The sequence below is a fragment of the Palaemon carinicauda genome, chromosome 27 (assembly GCF_036898095.1).
Source record: "Palaemon carinicauda isolate YSFRI2023 chromosome 27, ASM3689809v2, whole genome shotgun sequence".
Classification (NCBI taxonomy): domain Eukaryota; kingdom Metazoa; phylum Arthropoda; class Malacostraca; order Decapoda; family Palaemonidae; genus Palaemon; species Palaemon carinicauda.
The window spans coordinates 31,072,945-31,096,673 of record NC_090751.1 but is presented as its reverse complement, the minus strand read 5'-3'; the positions used below and the strand labels follow the sequence as shown (position 1 = coordinate 31,096,673).

At 34.9% G+C, this 23,729-nt stretch overlaps 1 protein-coding gene across 2 annotated transcripts in view; it reads right to left on the bottom strand.

The window, feature by feature from the left end:
* Bcat (Branched chain amino acid transaminase) overlaps positions 1–23,729 on the bottom strand; it is a 64,879-nt gene that overhangs the window by 4,417 nt on the left and 36,733 nt on the right. For both annotated transcript variants that reach the window (XM_068350989.1, XM_068350988.1), the window contains exons 2-5: positions 15,039–15,086; positions 13,401–13,607; positions 8,822–9,052; positions 6,524–6,712 (exon numbers count right to left, since the gene is read on the bottom strand). In XM_068350989.1, the coding sequence (XP_068207090.1) occupies positions 6,524–6,712; positions 8,822–9,052; positions 13,401–13,607; positions 15,039–15,062 (651 nt within the window). In that variant the 5' untranslated portion in view covers positions 15,063–15,086. The remainder of the gene's footprint in view (positions 1–6,523; positions 6,713–8,821; positions 9,053–13,400; positions 13,608–15,038; positions 15,087–23,729) is intronic.

Here is a 23,729-nt window from a genome sequence, read left to right as displayed (position 1 = left end):
AATTTAAGTAGTCCTGCACATCATGTATTATTTGACTGAAAGCAGCTTCTATGATGTAATCATGTTCCGCAATTGTTTGCTGGGCACGCTACATCTGCTCAAAACTGTTAGTCAAGTTATCAAGCAACGCAATCAAGATGAACTTATATGTGGTTTGGCCTTAAAAACAAGCTCATTGTACATGCAGATGATGCTACTCTCTTTGCATCAATTCCATCTCCTGAATGTAGACTTATAGTTGATGAATCCCTTTATATATATCTAGTTAAAATTAGTATATGGTGCAAATTATAGGGAATGGAGATGAACATTAACAAAACTCTAAGTAGGATTGTAAGTAGGTCAAGGACAGTGGCTACTCAACAGTTGGATCTTGGCACTGACAATGTATCTTTAAATACAACTTAATTAAAATCTACGATTGATTCTTGATTGCAAACTTACTTCTGAGAAACTCATCTGGTCTGTTTACTCAACTGAACAAAAAATTGGCTTAATGAAAACGTCTATCAAGATATTTAGTGATCAGTGTATCCTGAGGCAATGTTTTAATTTCATGAATCTACCATGTATTGAGTAATGGTTTCCTGTCTGGTCTTCAGAGGGTGGCACTCATCTTAATTTGTTGGATAAATACTTCCTTGATCTAGTTATTGATCTTTGACACCATTGTTTAGTTAATTCTTTATGTATAGTCCATAAAATTTTGCACAATGCTGACCATCCTTAGCATTCAGATCTTACCAGACGGCACCATTGTACCATCCAGTACATACTGTAGTACAGTACAGTGCTAAGAATGAAGATAAGTCTTGCATTTTGAATCGTTCTGCTCAATACAACACAGTAATCCAGTATAGTTTTATTCCAGCTTTGACCAGATTATGGAATGACTTTCCTAATTGGTGGAACTTCAGAAGTTAAAACTTCATATGCTTTTCTGTTGAATAAGCTGACACAATTCTTGTTTCATAGTTTATATACAAGTAAGCTATCTTATAATTTGTTATTATCTCTCACAAATATTTTATTCGTTATTTCTCCATTTCCATTATGCACTGGGCTGCATACCTTGTTGGAGCCCTTGGGTTTGTAATATCCTGGTTTTCCAACCAGGTTCGTAGCTTGGGTAGTAATAATAAAGGGATTTTGACGAAGGAAAAATCTATTTCTGGGCGAGGAACCTGTGTCGCCCTGTGAAATGCTCCTCTAGCACCATTTCTAAGGCATAGTTATTGCTGAATATACGCTTTACTATAATCGTACACATATGTGCAGTAACCAATTTATAAGACATTACTGTACTTGCCTTTAATATGTACAGTACTCTACAAGTAAACAGTTTATTCCCATAAATATCAATATCATATAACATGCACAACAGCTTTCATGAAAACCCAATGTAAACTGGCACTTCTGAGGATTTCTTAGTTTTGGTAATACTGTATAGTACACTGTACTGTATATCAAATTATATCTTTCAATTGCAATCACATTTTTAGTATATGTAATGCAAGTTAGTTGTTTCCAATACTGTATAAAAAATATAGCAGGTAAGAACTGTGTAAAATTGCAAAACATTGCAAACAATGAAGATGAAAAAACTGCCTTTCTAGAACTTAATACCTTTGTACTCAAAAGTCCTTTAAGACCCATACAACGTAATGGAGCTGATCAGTGTTTGGCCTGGCAGATAAAGCAAATTCTCTATTTCAGAGTAAATTTCAAATAGGTCTAGCATGACTTGGTGCCGAACAAATGAAGAAAAGAAAGTTCAAAGCTTTCAACATCTTTGAGGCTTATTTCCACCTAAAAAGAGCTGTTTACCAGGACACCCATATTTCGTTAATGTTGATTTACTAACCCTGGTTCAATATATTGTCATTCCAGATCCCTCTTAAGATTGAATGAGTACCAAAGTAGTTAGCTCTAGCAAGACTATGACTTGTAGTTACAAAACATAAATGTATTTTTAAGTTATTTTTTTAATCCATTAAAAATAACCTGTTCTTAAAAGCAAAATTACAAGTGGCCTCTTCTAAAGTATCAAAGGGTAGTATCTGGGCCTTTTAAAATGACCCCATCATTAAGGGAAAAATCATACCAAAACAAAGTATATGGATGTTAACACTCACGTAATCCTCATGGATGATTATCAGAGCAGGCAAATTTACATATTCTGAAAACAAGAAAAAACAACTCTAAAATTTGACCAATCTGGTCTGGTACAAGGACACCAGATAACTGACCCATGAATGATTCACTTAGAAATGAAACCACTGATAAAACAAAACAAAAATCCTTTGAATTTGGCTAATTGTTTATGAAAAACAAACAAAAATAAACTGTTACAGATAAATTTCGCACACAACATGTTTAGTGAGCAAAGTAAAAAATATTTGCTCAGTAGCCGTGAGTTGACTGGAAACCTCAGCATATTCTAATATAAACTGAATATTTTCCTTTAAATTGGAACTATTCATACCTACACTTTCAAATAAAATTCCTTAAGTTGAAGAGCGCAAAAATTTTATACTGTATAAGTATGAAGTTACTTAAACTTCTCTCAAAATGTGTCTCTTGTATATTTTTCTCTGCATCTGAGCAATTAAAAAAGGTACAGTGGTTCATTTTTCCCTATGAATATCTAAATAAAAAATTCAAACCTCCATAGTCTATGTAAATATAAAATCAAATCCCATAGTCTTACTCGTCTTCTTTCATATACTGAACTAGATTTATATTTCTTAGTCACCATACTCCATTTTCCCTTTTAGTAGGGAGTGCTACAAGAAGAATAGAGAACAAGGTCTTCTAGTTCCTCAGCAATTCAGGGGGGATGCTGCTGACCCCACAAAGATTTTCTTGATCCTATTTACAGCTGGGTGGCATTGTGGGAGATAGCCCTAGAAATTATCAGCTAAGTACATTAGCATTTAGCCACAATAACCACTAATCCATTAATAGACTAAAAGTATGGTAAGGCTATGTTTCAGAGGAATCTAAAAGACCCGAGTGGAGCTTGAATTTGAGAAAACATGGTAGGAGTTGCCGGCAAAAACCTTTACGCTAGTGTACATGACCCTTAATATCTGTGTATTGGAGTGTGAAAGACTGCAAATGTGTTTGGTGAAGGATTCAATGGGAAAGACTGAGTATAGCAGGAGTAAAACTGTAGTGATATTGAGTGTATATTATGCAGGAATTGAAAAGAATACAAATAAAACAGTTTTCTTAGGAAAGTCTGAATTTGTACTCCCATACTAGGAAAAATCCTTACACTAAACAGAGTTAAAGATGATAAAGGCAACTGTAAGAATCACTAGAACATACAAAGTGTAGGAAAAAAATTGACAGGGTGAAATATGTGAAGACACTTGGATGTGGTAAAAAAAATTTAATATAAATCAAATTATGGATCAGAGTACCTGTATTTTGATGTGGTTTTATCTTCTGGTTAAGGAAAAAATTTTATAATTTAGAAGCACTAGGATGAGGCTAAGGCTTAGAAAAGGTTGAATAAATGGCACGTAGTACACTTTTGAAAGGAGGTCCCTTAATATCCAGAAATTCCAAGAGCACATGCAATACAAAATGACTGGCAGTGTTTGCAAGAGGCTGGACATGCCGCTTAAGTGACTTACCAATAGTTGTATGAAATGACTAATCTTATAGACCTTTAACCTCAGCGGAGGTTCATCCACATTTCAACAATGAAAAGTATGAATGTGGATGTGACCATAGTGTTTTTTTCATCTGGAGCCTTCCCATAAGAGAAGTGAAGTGTTAGATTATGCCAACTGTGGAGTGACTAGTTTATCCCCTCCACAAGATAGATAGAATCGTAGATATGGGTGGGAAATGGTGGGATAGAAAAATTTGTTGTGAATAAAGTTTGAAATGGTTAAGGTCAGCAGACAGGATCTATATGCTGTCATTTCTTCACGATAACATGAACAGTATCAAATACCTTAAGATATTACAGACATCCTATTATCAACCTATGTCCAAAGCCTATTGACTTTAGACAAAAATTCTTGTCTTAACACTTTGGTAACTGTCAGAACAACTACCTCAAGATTTCACATACATAGGAACCTAAAAATCAATCATGTCCTGAAACTTTCTGACTTTCTTCATGGCATACTAATCAATTCTGCAAACAACTTGCCAACCTGTTAGACCAAAAGATGCTTTACCTTTTGCTACTAATAACTAAAATAGAATAGCACTGCATATTACCTTTCATTATATTACGAGAACCACAAAACCATTTAACTATTTGCATAGGTTATCAAAATGTTGATATCTTTAAGCCCTAACTCAAGTACTACTGTACATTGATTCTAGACACTTGCTTCCTTACAGTCAGCATGTCTGCAGGCAACAACTAATTATACTCAAGAAGCAAGATATTTTAAATCATCCACAGTGTTTCAAGTTCAACAAGAATTGTTATTGCACTATCATATTTACTTGATGATTTTGAGGTTCTGGCAATACTTAGTTTTATCTTTACCTCAATGACTTAACTCTTCATATCACTTAAAAAACAAATTTAATCTTATTCCATTAAAAACCTAAGTGTAAAGCATTATACGGCCATCAAGGTAATGGTAACAGTATCAAACACTTCAGATCTTTTTTTCTAACATTATTACAATATTAGTCTTATGTCTCAAATGTCAGTAGCATAACATAAGATAATGGAGGTTCCAGTCTCCCAATAACGGTAATCATGATTTAGTACACTAAATCACAGACAGAAATCACTTTAATTTAACTGGAAATTCAACCAACACAGTAATGACCAGGACATGCTGGTTTAAAAAATGTTCATAAAGTTTGAACAACTTTAGGAGTGATTAGTAAAATTTTAGGGAAAATCCACTATTACTGGTTCTGAGTATAGGAAAGTTTTTTCTGATATCAACCATAGTGAAAACCCTGAAAAAAGGAGATAGGCTGAATTATGCTATTATTAAGGATATTTAAAGGTTTCCATATGTAAAGTACTGTACTGTATTAAAATATACAAATACTGTATTAGTAAGCTTAAAAAAAAAACTTTGAATTGTAAAAGTTTTAAACAACCTGCATTTCTAAAAACACAGAAAACCACCAAAACAGAGTAATAAATTGCAAAGAGATTAAAAAAAAAAGTCTAGAAATGCTGTATACCTTTCATTCAAAAATCCCTTTGCAAATCTGGAAATAAAATAAAACCTTCTGGCACTAAAGAGAGGAAATGTGTTCAAGAGATTTCCTACAAAAGAAGCCCAGACCTGATGCAGCAGTTTCTCTGTAGATTAGCTATCATTTATAAATAGCTTTGGTTACTGAATACAGGCATAACTATTAGTTGGATTAAGTTTAAAATATGGATTCTTACAATTTCTACCAATAATGTTGAATGTATATTTTGCTGTTCCAGAACCAGTTTTAACTTGAGTTATATGCTTAAAAACATGTATACTTTTGGATTTTTATTTTCATAAAAGACAAACCATTGCCTTACTAGAAACTAGCACTTTAAAGCAAGGGGATGATACATGAAGTATTTATGATGATGATGATACTACTGTATTTATAATCTTTGGGGAATAATCATCACTCATCATTCAATAAATACATTCAATTTTTCATCTGATAATGTACTCAACCCTCAAAAAGCATTTTCTTTGCCTTTATACTATTTTCTTATGATAAAGTGATGTGTATTAATGTCAAATTAAAAAAAAAAATCCTTTTACAACTTACAGATTACAACAAATTTCAATAATAAAATATATTCAGTGTCTTATTGTATAAGCCCTGTTTGGAAACCATAGTTAGAATCATAGGCTTATCTAGTTGCACAAACATAGTCCAAAATTCTTCCCGAAGACCTGTTTGAGCTCTTCAAAGCTCATTAAAAACATTCTGCAGACACTTCACCATTTTCTATAGGTATTCCAACCTCAACTCCCTTTATTTCCATTTAAAACAAAAAAAAAGATTTCCATGCAACCTTAGCTTCCAGTCAAAGATTTTTACTGTAAGTAATTAAAGTGAAGAAAAAGTCTGATATAAATAAAATGCCTATATTCTGTATTGTAAATATCAATATGCAGGTGTCTGCATCTTTACTTTAAAAGGAAACAGTAACATTATTGGTACCTGTACTGCACTCGCTAATCTACCACATTTAAACCTCAACATAGTAAATCAACACCATATTAAAGGAACTAAATACATTTGTCTACAAAACCATCTTAAATCAGGAAAATATCTTACCACCCACTTACTGTGCCAGCAGAGAAAAACTTGAAAAAACACTGTAACGTAGATAATTCACTGAAATGATCAAACTAATTGCTTTGGATCATATAAAAGACATTCTGGAATACCTTTAGTATAAACGGTAATATCTATTGTTTAATTTGTTTTGTACTTCAAATGTTCAAAGTATCTATGGAGCATTGCACATATATAGCCTTTAACCTCTACTTACTCAAACATACTTAACAAAATTACTATTTACCTGAATTGCAAGTGTTGGTCCATAATTTGATCCCATCTTCATCATACCACATCCACCTGGCCATGCTCTAACAAACTTAGGATCAGCTAGCAAGGACACTGGTTTGAATCCACTTGAGAAATAGGGACCAACTGGAGACATGATAACGAAAAGAAGTGCTTGCGTTGGCTCCTGGACTCCTAGCGTGGGCTGCAATGAATAAGAAAAAAAAATTTATCACTCAACACTGTTTGTGTACTGTTTCATATAAAAAATAACCACATATTGCTCTTACAGAAACCATTTCACTTTTGACAAATTTGCAATATTTAAAGAATAAAAGAAATATTTTGTTACAACAAAGTTTTTTTGAGGACTCTTGTATATTCCCTAACCTCTAATACATTATCTGGAAGAATTGTCACTGAGTATAAGAAAATATATTGTACTATACATAATGCATTACAGAATTTAAATTTCAGCAAAAGACATGCACATCTATTGAACATGTGGCACAAAATGACAACTTCAGCAACAAAAGAAATTCACAGGTGTAATGGGATTCAAATTTCTCTGCATATCCTCAATTTATGCAAAATTATGTAAAACAGTTTCAAATTGACAACTCAACCTTTGGTATCATTACAGACCTTTACTTTTCCTCTTCATTATATTGGATTTAGCTTTCAATATCAAAATTTTCAAGTACAAGTCAACTGTGCCTTTTCTAAGAATATGGTGTAGTTATATTTGCTACTTTTCACTCATTGATGATAACCTTTCTATAAGCAGGACAATACTGGTGAGTACATAATATTTTTGAGCCATTTTGTAAGCCAGGATCAAGCTAATAAAATTTTGAATTTTCACATTAAGTTAGAATCTTGCATGAATTGAAGTCAAGTTTATTCATTTGTATTCAGTACATCATGCATAAATGCTTCAGTCCTTCCTGTCTAGGGCTTTGATAACTTGTATAAACAGGATTGACAGAGTCCTTTATAAAAGAACGTCTTGAAATTAGCAATAATCGCCATTTTTCATAGCTGGTACGTTTAGTAAAAATATGAAAAATTTTGAGACTTCCATGTCTTATGAATTTTGATATGTCCACAACATATTTACTGTCAGAATGTTTTAGTCCTTTAATTAGAAGATACATATCACTATTATAAGCTTCTCTCCTAGTCAAAAGTGAACTGAAAATATTATACAATATATTGCTCTTCTGTTTACAGCTTTACTAGGAATTCTATTGACTACAATCAAACTTCCACTATCATCCTTTCCTGCTTAATTGAAAATGCATTTATTTTATAAATGCATAACTAAAAAATTCATGCCTTTAACCTTTCCAGGTAAATAAAACCTTCATTTTGCACTTAAAACTAATCTAAATAAACACTGAAATCCTCAAAACTGTGATTTTATTTGTGTATTCATAATATTACCTTACAACTAACCAGTTTCAGCATTATACCAAACATTACTTCATCTCTGTTATGTATTTTCACATCATAAACCATATCCCAGTCTTTCCCTTGCAGCTACATAATGATCGCACACAGCTACAGCATTTATATTACATTGTTACTTTCTCTCGCAGCTATTCTGTGCTAAATCAAGGTTGCAACACTTAACTGTGGTTAAGACACATGATCTGAAATCATCATCATTAAAGTATTATGCCATATTTTGCTGTTGGTATGAAGGCAAGTCTATTAAAATCTGCAACGTAATTTCTAAAATTATTTTGTCTTTTGAGCATCATCTAAGAGTTGAATGTAAAATGGGTCCTCTTCTCCATACAGTATGCCTGAAATCGCATCTAGTATACAGAGATCTACTCATATGTAGATTTTCAATGAATTTCTAAGCATTCCTCTAGGTCTTTATTCTAGTAGTTCTATAATACTTTTATAACTGACTTCTCACTCCCAATTTTCATTACAGGTCCAAACCACTTCAGTATTTGAGAGACCTCTATTTACTAGCCTTTAGATACCATATATTACAGAAACTTACTACATTATATTATAATTTCCCTTCATTCCCCCTTCCTTTATTTTTTCAATTTTGGTGTCACGTTCTTTAAAACCTGCATCCTTTTCTTTGGCAGTGACAATGCCCAATATCCTTTAAGGTATCTAGTCATTGGTGAAAATTTCAGACTTATGGTCTGAACAAATTAATGCAATCATATACATATAACATACACTTTTCTGACAATTAAATGCTTCAAGTATAATGAACTTCATTTAAATCAGAGATTACTTAACCCTATGGTAAAATAGGGAAAGAATGGTAAAAAATACTTACTTCTGTTCCAATCATGGTAGGACGTAAATAAAGACTAGATGATTCCGCATGGGGGACCCACTCTTGATCTATGCCGACTATTTTCTTGAGAAGTTCAATCAACTCTGCCCCATCAAAAGTGGGTAGAGATGACCTGGCTGCAGTTCTATTCATACGTTCCATATTTTTTTCTGGTCGAAATAGTCTAATTTCATCATCATTTCCTCTAAAAGCCTTCATGCCTTCGAATAACTATAAAGAAAAATGAATAAAAAGATGCCTAATGACAATGTGTTACATTAACTTTAAACTCTAGGAATTCTTTCAGACTACAAAAATCTTCACAACTAAAAAACTTCATTAAAAACTACAAATATTAGCTACAGTTCATTCAGTATTGCTGGAAGTTATTTGCATCCAAGCAAGAAAAGCAGAATATACACAGCATTTTTTAAAGATGTCCAAGAGATTAGAACACAATGAAAAAAATTATGGAATTATTAGATTGGTAGTGTTTAGTTACTTCAATATTTAGTTGTGGTTATCAAGTATTGTACATAAATTTAGGGAAATACAATGAAAATTAGTAGGAATATCTAGTATACATAATGCATATGACTTTCCAAATTTGATTACATTTATATTTTTCAAGCACCTACATTTTAAAATTTTAAATTTTTTTAAATACATATGCCTTTTTTTATATGTACAATATATGAACATTTTGTATACAATACTCTATAGAGTGAATGCTAAAAGTAGTAGTTACTACACAAGAAAGGCCACAAAAAATGCCAACATAATGCATATTGGGAAGTCATCAACTCCAATCTGTCGTGTAATTTACATGACTGAGATACCTTCATGATATGGGTCACTCAACCCAATCAAGAGATATTCATATAAATAGTTTTAGCATTACTAAAATTTTTCAGTAACATTTTTTCCGAATAAAGTACGTACAGTACACTGAATTGTAGAAGCATTCAAAGTATCCTCTGAATATCATTATTTCTTACATCTTCACCCACTATCACATTTAAGACAATTAAAGTCCATGGTGCAGTCTTAATAATAGCTCCTGAGCAAGTTCATTCTTACAATCCACACTAGCACAAAAAGAAAGACAAGATTGCAATGAGTTCATGGAAGAAAGACAGCAGTTGATACTTTGCGATGACATATACTTACTATCGATAACCCAGCTCGTACCTCCCTTAAATCAAAGTTACTGTTCCCCAAGAACTAAACATAACCAAGTCAGTAGAGACATGGGAAATTCATGTGAATCCTTCTGCTCAAAGCTAAGGAAACAATTATGAAAATCACTAGTAAATTGCTACAAGGATTGCTGTAGGACAGGCCCCTATTGACAATATTTACTATAGGAAAGGGACACCCCCATTTTATAATAAATTTGGTGCCACACATGCTTAATGGATTTATATTCTCAAGGTAAAAAACTCCAGGAAATTACTTCACCTGAGGAAGTAAAGATTCTTACCCATGGGAACACCAGTATAGTGAGAGTTCAAACCTATGACATTAGTGGATACTGCAATCCACAAGGCAAGCACTTAAACATCTCAGCTGTGGTAGCCTATCAGTGAATTCAGGTGGAAAAGAATTTCCAAGGTTGATCAATCCATTCCAGATATGACCATCATCATAAGATGACTATTTCTATGCCTGTTTATACTGTATTGCTTGAGGATTTCACCGCTGTACTTCACGTGAAGTAAGATATGTCCTCAAATTCTCTTTACTGTATATTGAATTTTTACCTGTAGGTCTCAAAATTATTTATAATTTTTATCTCATAAAAAGTATCCAATACAATATTTCAATGTGGCCAAACTTTTCTGAGTAACTCCACTCTACAGTATTTAAATACTTTTATTAACCAAATTGGTCTTAAGGTGTACTGTTCTCAAAACCTGCCCATAAAACTTCTGGAAGGGTAATATGAAGCAAACCAATGGCAGTCCTCAGTTTATATATGACACTGCCTTAATAAGGAACTTATGTAAAGAAAACCCAAATAACCTTGTCAAATAGCACCTGCTTTTAAATTACACAGGGAAAAAGTGACTTGTCCACTTATCAATCCTAACATCATCTACTGTATGTGCTTTGTATACTAATTCAAATATTAAGTGTTGCTGGAACATGTAATCCCCTGCTGAATTTACCATTTTCCAGCATTTGAACAAATCACAATAAAATATCTGAGAGAAGGGATATTTGAGCTATAAAAAAGGGAAAGCTAAAACACAACAAAGAATGTCTTAGGCATGTAACCATATTTATCAGAGAAGCTGCTCTGATTTAAAAGGTCACTAATATTTTGATAGATTCCCTTTAATCAAATAAATTAATTAATTTCTAACTTTAATGTCAAGGAGACTGCCAGATTTTGTAAGGCTTAGAAATTATTGGAGTTCACCAATCAGACTAAGAATTACTGTACAGTATATTACCAAATCATCATAAATATCTACACTGCTGGAAAGCTATCATATATAGTAATTGGTATAGAATTAAAAAACGGATTTTGATGTTGGAAAAATCTATTTTTGAGTGAGATAGCCATGACGTCCTGATGGAAGGTCCTTCCGGCAGCTTCCTACTATATAATATTTCTGCGAGTGATATTACAAGAGAATTACTGTCAGGTATCACAGGGTTCTAACCCCCGGAACGACTATCCTAAGATATCGTGTATAATCAGGGACGTATCCGTAGATAACCATAGATATCTGCACCCTTAACAGACTTAACCCAGTCTAGGAATCTAAGGAGAAAGATAGGTGAGGAGCCGTTACATATCCTCTCCCTTCATAGTATTGTCCGTCTCTGATGAACCCATTCCTTACAAGATTCCATCATTGTAAACAGCCTCCTCTAAGAGGCAAGCGAAGAGTAACAATAATTAGAGTGCATAGTTTGACCACACATTTTGCTGAATTGCATACCCTAAACCTAAAGCATTGTATACAGACAACATACCCATCTTAGAAGAGACCCTCTTCATCTCAGAGGAAGGATCAAATTTTCCCATCACACTGTAGATCATGCACAAGTAGGGATATGGGAAACTGAATTATGTGTCAAAAAGAATATAAATTTATGTATTACATTAAAATCCACATTTACTTTTTATCAATGGCTCCATTTTTCTCTATTGTTGTTTCATTATACAAATGGTTTTTATGCAGGCTATTCTCTTACTGTGTGCAAAGTCCTGCAAGGCTGAACGATCCAATGATCACTTGGGATATTACCTTATCATGCTTATGTTCACCTAGTTATAGGAAAAATGCCCATGCCTTTTTCGTCTTTCTTATTAGAAGTTCCTTGAAGTCCTGAATTCAGAATAAGTTGCATTACCCTATCAATATTACATATTGGTAATTCACTGTGACATGTAGAGACCAATTAACCAGATTTTCATAAATTGGAAAAATATAAGATCTTTTTGTATATAACAAAAAAAAAAATAATTGTTCACTGGGGATTAATGAAATGTAGAAATCAAATCTGAAATCTTAAACTAAAGATTTTCCCAGTCCAAGTCTTCAGAATGAGGGAGGAGTGGCATTTTCTTCAGACTTATTAGAAGTTCCTTGAAGTCCTGAATTCAGCATAAGTTGCATTACTCTACCAATATTACATATTGGTAATTCACTGCTGAATTTGTCTATGTGACATGTAGAGACCAATTAACCAGAATTTTCATAAACTAGAAAAACCTAAGATCTTTTTGTATGAAACAAAATGAAAAAAAAAATGTTCATTGGAGATTAATGAAATGTAGAAATCAAATCTGAAATCTTAAACTAAAGATTTTCCCAGTCCAAGTCTTTAGAATGAGGGAGTGGCATTTTCTTCAGACTACAGATCAACTTTCCCTCCTACTAAAAGCTAAATATTTACTTAAAGTATGTTTCCACTATAGAAAATACTGTATGGCAACATTCTATACAGTTATCCTAAACCAAGCTTAAATCCCAAAGTGGAATTTGAATTTATGGAATTAAGGGTCATATGACCTGATTATGAGGTCCGGATGGTCATTCAGCACTGTTGGGCAACTGGAAGGATGGGACATCCGGAGGAGGGTCAGCTGGTAAGGGAGGGGGTACTTCAATGAAGACACACACATGCACACACACACACGCACAGATTGGCCGAACCTATTTCCGGACGGGGGCTCTTAGACAGTCAGTCATAGCCCCAGCTATGAAGACAGGAAACAGAAGTCTCCGATTTGTGGCATAGACAGTTAAAGTTTTACAAAAATATTACGGACTATCAGATAGTCCACAATGAAGACATACACACACACACACACACACACACACACAGATTGCCTGCATCTTATTTCCAGACTGGACCTCTTAGACAGTCAGTCATTGCCCCCAGCAATGAAGACAGGAAACAAAAGTCTCCAATCTGTAGCACAGACAGGAAAAGTTTAAAAAAAATAATACGGACTATCAGATAGTCCAAATGGTATAATCTAAGAAAGAAATATCTTTCTCAATGCAGACATACTAATACAGATAGAACTGAACATTGACAACTGAATATGAATTACCTCTACAGAGTAGTGCAATACTTTGGCGGCTGGGTGCATTCTGAGGTCGTGAAAAGGCGTTATTCTTGGCTGACCCCACCCTGAAGAGGCATCCCAGTAAATTTCTAACATGTGATCTGTAAAGTGACGTCCAAACACTAGATCAGAAACTGGGGGCTTTTTCTTGAGCTGGTCTGGTGTGCAGAACTCAATTTGAAGTTCTGATGCCTGCAAAGAAGGAGAAAATTATATTTTGGAGATCTTAATGAGTTTCATAACTAAAACTATCCTCTCTCTCTCTCTCTCTCTCTCTCTCTCTCTCTCTCTCTCTCTCTCTCTCTCTCTCTCTCTCTCTCTCTCTCTCCTATTAACATCAATGATGGATGTCATGTGCCAGTGAGTCTTGCTGAAGTTTGAAAATATGAAATGGGTACTTAGAAATTCTAGTCAGTTTTGTAAGTAATTTATTTGAAAATTATTCTTAAATTAGTTTAAAGATTTAAAAAAAATAAAAATTAACGTATAAAAAAAATAATTTCCATATGAGCAGGAAATTCAAAACTTAACCTGAATTTTGAAATGTGTGTGTGTTACTATCAAATATATATATATATATATATATATATATATATATATATATATATATATATATATATATATATATATATATATATATATAATAATAATAATAATAATAATAATAATAACTAGACTGTGACTGGCTAAAGCCAGTGGCGGAGGATTCCCCTGCAAAATAGGTGTGGAAATGCTTTTGTCAATCAGTAAAAGATGTTAGCCCACGTCAATTTTTTTTCCAAGAAATACCCATATGACCTTGAAAATGAGGGTCAAGGTCAAATTTGACATTTGATTTGGAGGTTTTATGCATATGTTTGGGGTAGTTTACTATAACATGCTATGACCAAAAAAACAGTGTTTCATGGAGAAATTGCCAAAGTCACGATTTCTGCAATGTCAAAAATAGTAAAAAACATATATTAAACAAAGTAATTAAGCAGTCACTACAAAAGTTAGGCTAACCTTAGATAAATATATAGGGCACCATATGCAACTAAGATCAGGGCTCTGGGCCTTCCAGTTTTTGAGATCTCGGAAACAAACCTGTTTCGACCCGGTTTGGCCATTAGCGACCTTGACCTTCACCTACTTGCATTAAAGTAGGGCAATATCTGGGGATTTACCTCTGTATCATTGTCCATAAGGCCCTTATCCATACAGCTTATACTTTAGGCCTAATGTCAATTTCACATTTTACAAATTTTGCCTTTAAAGCCCCTGTGACCTTGAAAAGTAGGTCAAGGTCACTTAAACTGGGTCTATGGCATATTCTTACCATAGGCTAACTATGATAATAATTTCAGATTTCTTGCGGAAAAAAAAACGCGCGGAAAGAATAACAACAACAACAACAACAACAACAACAACAACAACAACAACAACAACAACAATAATAATAATAATAATAATAATAATAATAATAATAATAATAATACCCAAAACAATAGCATTCCTCTAAAAGGGAATCCTAATAATAATAATACCGCCACTTCCTTGAGTCATAACCAGAGAGAATAAATAATGATTCTATGCGCATATCATGAAGTTTGAATATTAATTGGTTAAGATATTTTAACTTACCTTAAATGACTGTCCTGCTGACATACATCGCACTCCATGACTGAGAACCTGAAAAGGAAAGGAAATCAATATATAATACTCTGAATGGTTTACTACTATACCTATAATGATGCAAATTATGAAGGTCACATTAACCATACAATAAATTGAAATTCCTATTCTTTAACACTTACTTAGAAATAGCTTTCTTAAAATTTAGACGCCTCCCTTCCCTAACTGATCATGATGTTTTTTCTAATTAAGAGTTGGTTTTACAATACAATATAATTCCAAGTTATATCTAACTCATTCTTGACCCTTATTATTCTTAAAGCTATAGACTCCCTAAGCAAGGGCTCGGAAACGGGTAAAAATAAGAAGATTCAGGCTATCATGAAAGCAAATATTTTCAGACTAACTCTGTGACTTAAAACTCATTGAGGAAACATTCTGTAATTAAAACACAAGTATGGTTCCCAATAAAGTTTCCAATACACCATTGATAGTTATGCTTGCAAAACTTTAAAAAAATCAAATGTCGTTATCCCGATGCCCCCTAGACATATAGTAATATTTGTGGTAATTAAAAAAAATAATTTGGGGTTGCACTGACACCTCCATAACGTTTAGTAATATCCGTTGGATTTTGGAGAATGAATGATTTAAAGTTTTCAGGCATCCTGACATCTAAGGTCATTGACGCCGGTAACATTTAATTTATGTATACAAAAATAAAAAATGAAATAAAATAAAAAATTAAAGAGTATTCAGTTAAAATATCAAAAATTGAATGTCATAAAAGTTAAATATTTTTCAGAAGACCTGCTTCTGAAATAAATCTAAAAATGCCACTTGCATGGTAGGACACATCATTTCCAAGAATCTTGGCAAGGATGAACCTGCCACCCTCACCTCGAGCCTCAAACAAATATCTATTCCGCAAGTTGTTATAATTGGGGCATTCGGTCAACAAATGCCTTACTGTTAGAGGTACTAAACAGCTGTCACAATACGGTTGGTGTTGGCCCTTCAGCAGAAACTCATATGTCAACCGAGTGTGACCAATAGGGAGACGACAAAGAGACGTCTCCCATTTTCGGGGCATCATATTATACCTCCAAGGAGATATGTCATTTGTTACTTCCCTCATTTTATTGCCATCTTGACTATCCCATTGCTGTTGCCATTTATTGCAAACCAATTTCTTGATGTCAGGTAAGAAATCATTACAGGGAATGGGATACCTTCTTGGCAGCAAGTCGGATGCAGCCTCCTTAGCCAGTGAATCTGCCTTCTCATTCCCGGACACACCTACATGTGCTGGAACCCAACATTATTGAACTGTTATACCTCTCCGTCCAATATTGTTGCCACTGCAATGTTGGGTCATCTCTACTGAACTTCAGAATGATTTATTGTTGCTCTAGCACAGTGGTTTCCAACCTGGGGAAAATTTCCCCCTGGGGGGAAAATTGAAGCTTCCATGGGGGAAATAATTACACTACCAACTAACTAAAACAACCTGAAAATGTCCCCAAAGTACATGCGACAATTTGTTGTTAGCCATTCAGTTGAGATATGATCATATCAGTTCTCACTGACATGATAAGCGAAGCGGAAAATTGGGGTGTCATGCCCATTTCTAAGGCAGACGAGTATGAGGGCTGCTCTCTATCCAATGTACTCTAATTATATGTTTATCAGTAAATTTGTACATTAGAAAAATAAATCAGTAAATAGTCTCAAGTGTGTTTTAACTACTCTTTTCTGGAAGGTTGAACTGGGTGCAGGGGGGAAATGGCAAAAAAAAGTTTGGGAACCACTGCTCTAGCACCTTCGTGCTTACTCACCTCAATGCGCTTTAGCCAACCATTTTTCATTACCCTGACACCTTCCAGTCATTAGGTCATCTCTGCTGGACTTAGTCAAAATATTTTTCATTGTCCAAAAACCATCCAAGAATCACATACTTTGACTTATGACTTCATTCCTTTCCTCCGAGCATGTTATTTTCCACTTGATTCAACTCATAACTGTTCTTGAACCATCTACTCGCTTCTTCATCCCAAGTGGTCTTCTAATGGTATCTCTTCCTTCGCTTACCTTTTTCCTTTTTCTAGTCTACATTTTTCGTCGACTATTCGTGTTTCCTTTTCATTAATAATTTGGTCCCTAAGTAGAGTATTGCTCTCACACTGATGCGTTTATTCTTTAATTTCCCACTTGATACGTTTGATTCTAAAACAATTCGATTTATCAATGATGCATCACCTCGTCACACCATCATATTCCTGTCCACTGCATACTCTCTCTCTCTCTCTCTCTCTCTCTCTCTCTCTCTCTCTCTCTCTCTCTCTCTCTCTCTCTCTCTCTCTCTCTCTCTCTCTCTCTCTCTCCAATATTCGCAGCTAAACGGTAAACAGCTCATTGACTTAGAGAGCTATTTTTAGAATTATCTTCAGCTTCAGCATCCATTGCCTTGTAACATTTCCTGTTCACAAAATCAAGTTTATTACTTGCAACGGGACTGAGCCAAACCCTCCCCCCTTTTATACCATTTATCTATTTCTTTCTTTCTTGAGGACTTATGGCCTTGCATTAGCCCAAGCACAATAATAAAATACAGTACATCTCAAGTGAATAGTTTTCTCTTTTAGCAAATTTATAGCTACTATGAAATCTGTGTCGGTTATCATGTTTTATATAAAGAAATAAAAGAATTGAAAAAGCCAAGGCAAATAGTCTTGGTTTACATTACTTTCCTTCAGTAATGTATAACTGAAATATAATTTTCAGACCTAATAGGCCCAATACATTCAATAACAGTGCATAAGATTGCAATGTATGTGTGCATGTGTTTGCAGCTATGAAGGTCGACCACTCTTGAAATAAGCAAGCGTCTTCTTTACTTCATTCACAGTGAGTGTATGTACAGTATGTATGTATGCATCTATGTACCCCAGACTGCCTTTGTCAGAGGATAATGCATGGAGAACTTCCTGGTACGAACCACTGCAACATATTAAAGCTGTTGTAATTATGAGACCAAAAAAATTCTAAAATATTCTTGCAAATGACATTAATTATACTGTTAAAAATTGTTGTAAAAACAGCAAAAATCCAGGAATAAATGTTGCCAGGCATTTACAGTTTCAAAAAACGGAAATATTGACGTTAAGGAGTGTTATTACGGTCACCAACCCGTAAAAGATTTTAACAAAGTACGGTAAAAATTACGATCACATGTGTTTACTGAAATATGGCTGAGAGCAGTATATTTCTATGCAAAATTCCCGATTAAAATTGCGGTTTTTTTAACAGTGTAAGAGTTAACATAAATAAATAATCCACAGCTTATCTAAGTGACAGACACACACGTCAATGACATATGCAATCACGTCACGGGGTTATTCCTAAAATAATATATAGAAAGCAAGAGTGTGCCAACACTCGCCGTAGCTTGGAATCTTTCCAATGCCTATTTCCTACTTGATACAAGTATCACAAGAGGGATAAAAATATTGCAATAACTAATTTGGGTCACATGGCCCAGCGCTGGGGTCTGGGAGACCATTCAGCGGGCAGGTGCAACTCCGTAGATGTTTAAAAGATTAAAGGCCGTTCATGAATGGCAGAGGCAAGGGGCAGTGACATTGCCCTATCAAGCAGGGCAATGTCCTAGAGACTAACCATATATATACATATGATCAACGCAAGGACCAAGAAGGGTCAGGCAATGGCTGCTGAATGGTCAGCAGATAAACCTATAGGCTCCCCAACCACAAGCCCCCCCCCCCTCACCCTTAGCTCACAAGGATGGTGAGGTTGCAGTGACCAAAAGAACTACCAAGTTTGAGCAGGACTCGAACTAAATTTTGGCGTTCACCAGACAGGGACGTTACCACATCGGCCACCACAACCCTGTATACAGGTTGTATTCTATATCAATGTTTATAAAAGTACACTTTAGATAGGTTCGTACGTTGTACCGACGATGTTCACATGCTCATTCAATAAAACGTAAAATGCTTATGAAATACTGAATAGCCAAACATAAAAACCTAAAATATATATCACGAGAGAGTTCATCCAAACAATGATCGTCGCCATGGAAGATAATATTTCAAAAGAAATATATGTTTATTTCACAATGAATGCAATTATAAACATCGGCAAAATCAGGAGACGCCGCGCTCTCATAAATGAATAATCTTATCAGTGGAACAGTATTTCTCTTGAAATATCAAGAAATGTGTTAAAAACTTGTTGAAATTTCATTTCTGTGAAGTAAAGATTATTAAGGAAACATTATCAAAGCTGGTTCAGTGAGCGCCAAGACAAAAGCTATTAATTTTTATAAAGATTTCTTACATATTCAACTTCCATGATTGAAATGTATATAAGAATCTAAGTCAATGTATGTATAATTAGAAGAAAATCTTATCTATAGAGAGAACAGTTCAAGAAAACAAATACCAGTTCGTTCTTAAGTACCTTAAGAATTAAAAGAATTAAGAATCTAAGTCAATGTATGTATAATTAGAAGAAAATCTTATCTATAGAGAGAACAGTTCAAGAAAACAAATACCAGTTCGTTCTTAAGTACCTTAAGAATTAAAAGAATTAAGAATCTAAGTCAATGTATGTATAATTAGAAGAAAATCTTATCTATAGAGAGAACAGTTCAAGAAAAAAAATACCAGTTCGTTCTTAAGTACCTTAAGAATTAAAAGAATTAACAGTAAAAAGCAAATAAAAAACACGAAAAGAAAAACATAAATCCAATTGAAGTCTAGCTCACCCGACAGCAAAATTTCATCCATTTTGTCCAAACTAGATTATAAGACATTTTTTATTTCCTTCTTTCAGAATACCCTGAATACTTTCGATAATTCTCTAGACAGATCTCAGAAAATATTAATATAATATTAATAGGATGTAGATACAAAAGCTCCAAATCACACCTACACAACTGCATAACCCAATCACAAAAGAAAATAGTAACAGACTATGTATGCTGAACTTCAACCTTTAAAGGTTTTAAAGGTCGCTCATGAATAGCAGAGGCAAGGGACAGTGACATTGCCCTATCGAACAGGACAGTGCCCTAGAGACTGACCATACATATGATCAGAACCCAAGACCCTTCTTCACCCAAGCTAGGACCAAGGAGGGCCAAGTAATGGCTGCTGATGACCCAGCAGATAGACCTATATTCTCCCCCAAAACCCCGCATTTTTAGCTCACAAGGATGGGGAGATTAGAGCGACTACAGGAACTAACGAGTTTAAGAGGGACTCAATAAATGGATTGCCTTCCAAGTATCTCTGTTAGTAGCTCTCTATTTATCTAATTGTTATTGTCATAATTAATATTATTATTAGTAAATGCAATAATTATAATAACTAGGGAAACCTGGGTGGAGATAGTCTAGAATCATATATCCATATAAATTTGAGAGTAGTTTTGTCAAAAATGCTATTCAATCTCTGTTATATTTTAGTTTATTTCGTATGTGTCTATCTTCTATTTCGTAGGTTATTATTAACGTGCGGAAAAACTTTACGATAATCATAACTTTAATCCCTTGCTATTGGCGATGCAGGACGGTCCCCCCTTTGAAGGTGAATAGTTATCACTGACCTTGAATCTGCAACACAGATCGACTTCAATAATTCTAGCTCTTGAAAAGTTGCAGGTACAGGATCAGACGTGGGAAAAAAACTACTGTTTTTTTCCTCGAGTCTCAAAACCATAAGCAATGTTTTCTGAGGTAAGAATGCCGTGTTTTTACACCGAGTAACACAAAATGCATCTATCTTTGACGGTTACTTGAGTTTCACTTAGGCAGGTACCGTTAACAAAATATTTTTAAATTGAAGCAGCAAGTAAGTTTTGCTATTGAAAAAAAAAAAAAAAAACGCTTCGGATGCCCATACAGTCGATTCGTTGTGAAATCTCTCTCTCTCTCTCTCTCTCTCTCTCTCTCCTCTCTCTCTCTCTCTCTCTCTCTCTCTCTCTCTCTCTCTCTCTCTCTCTCTCTCTCTCTCTCTCAAGCATATCCAAGAATATAAAAAACAGCAGAATCTTGCATTTTACTAAATAAAAAGCTCTGGCATAATTACGTTATCAAATGTGTAACATATCATCTCACCTTCTCTATCACACATGTGGTAAATTCCTTCGTAAAATTATAATCACTATTTTAAGATAGGCTGTTTACATTTAACATGCATTAATGGGCCAAATGAAGGAGTAATTCTCTCGATATATGCCAATTTACACGGTTTTCTCTCATCATATTCAGGTGGCATCGCTACCATCTGGACTGAAGCAGTTTACATTTTTATGGCGTATTTGAGCGGTTGCCAGTTAGTGTTGACAGTTGCAATTTAGTCATTTTTAACAGCGGCGGTTTGCAGCTCTTGTAAGTATTAACAATTTGCAAATGAGATTTATCTAAACACCGTGTACTAACACATCCATTTAAGAGGGCATTTACAAGCTAGGCTGCTCATGAATATGGTCGAGTATATCATTATAACTATATAAATTTTTTTTCTGGCAAAATTAGTAGTTGGAGAGTCTATATCATTATAACTATGTAATTTTTTCGGACAAAATTAATAGTTGGTCGAGTCTATCATTATAACTATGCCATTTTTTTCCCGACAAAATTAGTAATACGTACATACATATACCAAGCCACTTCCCCCAATTTTGGGGGGTAGCCGACATCAAACAAATAAAACAAAACAGGGGACCTCTCCTCTCTACGTTCCTCCCAGCCTGACAAAGGACTCAACCAAGTTCGGCTGGTACTGCTAGGGTGCCACAGCCCACCCTCCCCCGTTATCTACCACAGATGAAGCTTCATAACGCTGAATCCCCTACTGCTGCTACCTCCGCGGTCATCTAAGGCACCGGAGGAAGCAGCAGGGCCTACCGGAACTGCGTCACAATTGCTCGCCATTCATTCCCATTTCTAGCATGCTCTCTTGCCTCTCTCACATCTATCCTCCTATCACCCAGAGCTCTCTTCACTCCATCCATCCACCCAACCCTTGGCCTTCCTCTTGTACTTCTCCCATCAACTTTTGCATTCATCACCTTCTTTAGCAGACAGCCATTTTCCATTCTCTCAACATGGCCAAACCACCTCAACACATTCATATCCACTCTAGCTGCTAACTCATTTCTTACACCCGTTCTCACCCTCACCACTTCGTTCCTAACCCTATCTACTCGAGTTACACCAGCCATACTCCTTAGACCTTTCATCTCAAACACATTCAATTTTTGTCTCTCCGTCACTTTCATTCCCCACAACTCCGATCCATACATCACAGTTGGTACAATCACTTTCCCATATAGAACCTTCTTTACATTCATGCCCAACCCTCTATTTTTTACTACTCCCTTAACTGCCCCTAACACTTTGCACCCTTCATTCACTCTGACGTACTTCTGCTTCCACTCCACCATTTGCTGCAACAACAGACCCTAAGTACTTAAACTGATCCACCTCCTCGAGTAACACTATTCAACATGACATTCAACCTTGCACCACCTTCCCTTCTCGTACATCTCATAACCTTACTCTTACCCACATTAACTCTCAACTTCCTTCTCACACACGCCCTTCCAAATTCTGTCACTAATCGGTCAAGCTTCTCTTACACGTCTGCAACCAGTACAGTATCATCTGCAAACAACAACTGATTTACCTCCCATTCAATTTCATGGTCATTCTCGTCTACCAGTTTTAATCCTCGTCCAAGCACTCGAGCATTCACCTCTCTCACCACTCCATCAACATACAAGTTAAATAACCACGGCGACATCACACATCCCTGTCTCAGCCCCACTCTCACCGGAAACCAATTACTCACTTCATTTCCTATCCTAAAACATGCTTTACTACCTTTGTAGAAACTTTTCACTGCTGCAACAACCTTCCACCAACTCCATATATATAATTTTGGTAATGAAATGGAAAAAAATATTTAATTTGTATTAATGATTAAAAACGCAAGAAAAACTGTGACAACTGCTCTAACCAATTTCAACGAGTCTGGACTTATCTACTCTGTTTAACCCGAGTAACAATCCATTTTATATATATATATATATATATATATATATATATATATATATATATATATATATATATATATATATAATATATACATATAAAACGCTATAAGGGAGCAATACCATCTTTCGTAACGAAATGTCCCATAGCCTCCTGACTAGTACAGTCGCAACGTTTTCGCCTAGTATTTGCATGGCAGAAGATCGACCCTAGCCCGGGACCGTGAGTTTAATGTGTTTACTGGGGAGGCCACTGCTACGCTTGGGCACCACTGTGAGGGGTTGGGCTTGCTTGCCCGTCTGCCGTTCTGGTGAGTATATATTCTGATGAAACTGAAACCAAACACCTTTACCTTTACAAGGATAAGGATATTAAAAATGGAAAATTGATGTTACCAGTACACCCAGGACCCATACAGTGACTGTATGGGTCCTGAGTGCACCATGGCCCACCTCAAGTGACAAAAACTTGATGAGTTTCTTTGAAACAGATTTATATCCAAAATGTAAACAATACAAAAAAAAACACCCTTTTAGAGAAGCTAAATAACAACATGAGTAAATCTACAAGTAAAAGGTCTTCAGGTAACCAATGCTGGAGATTATCTGCTCAAAATG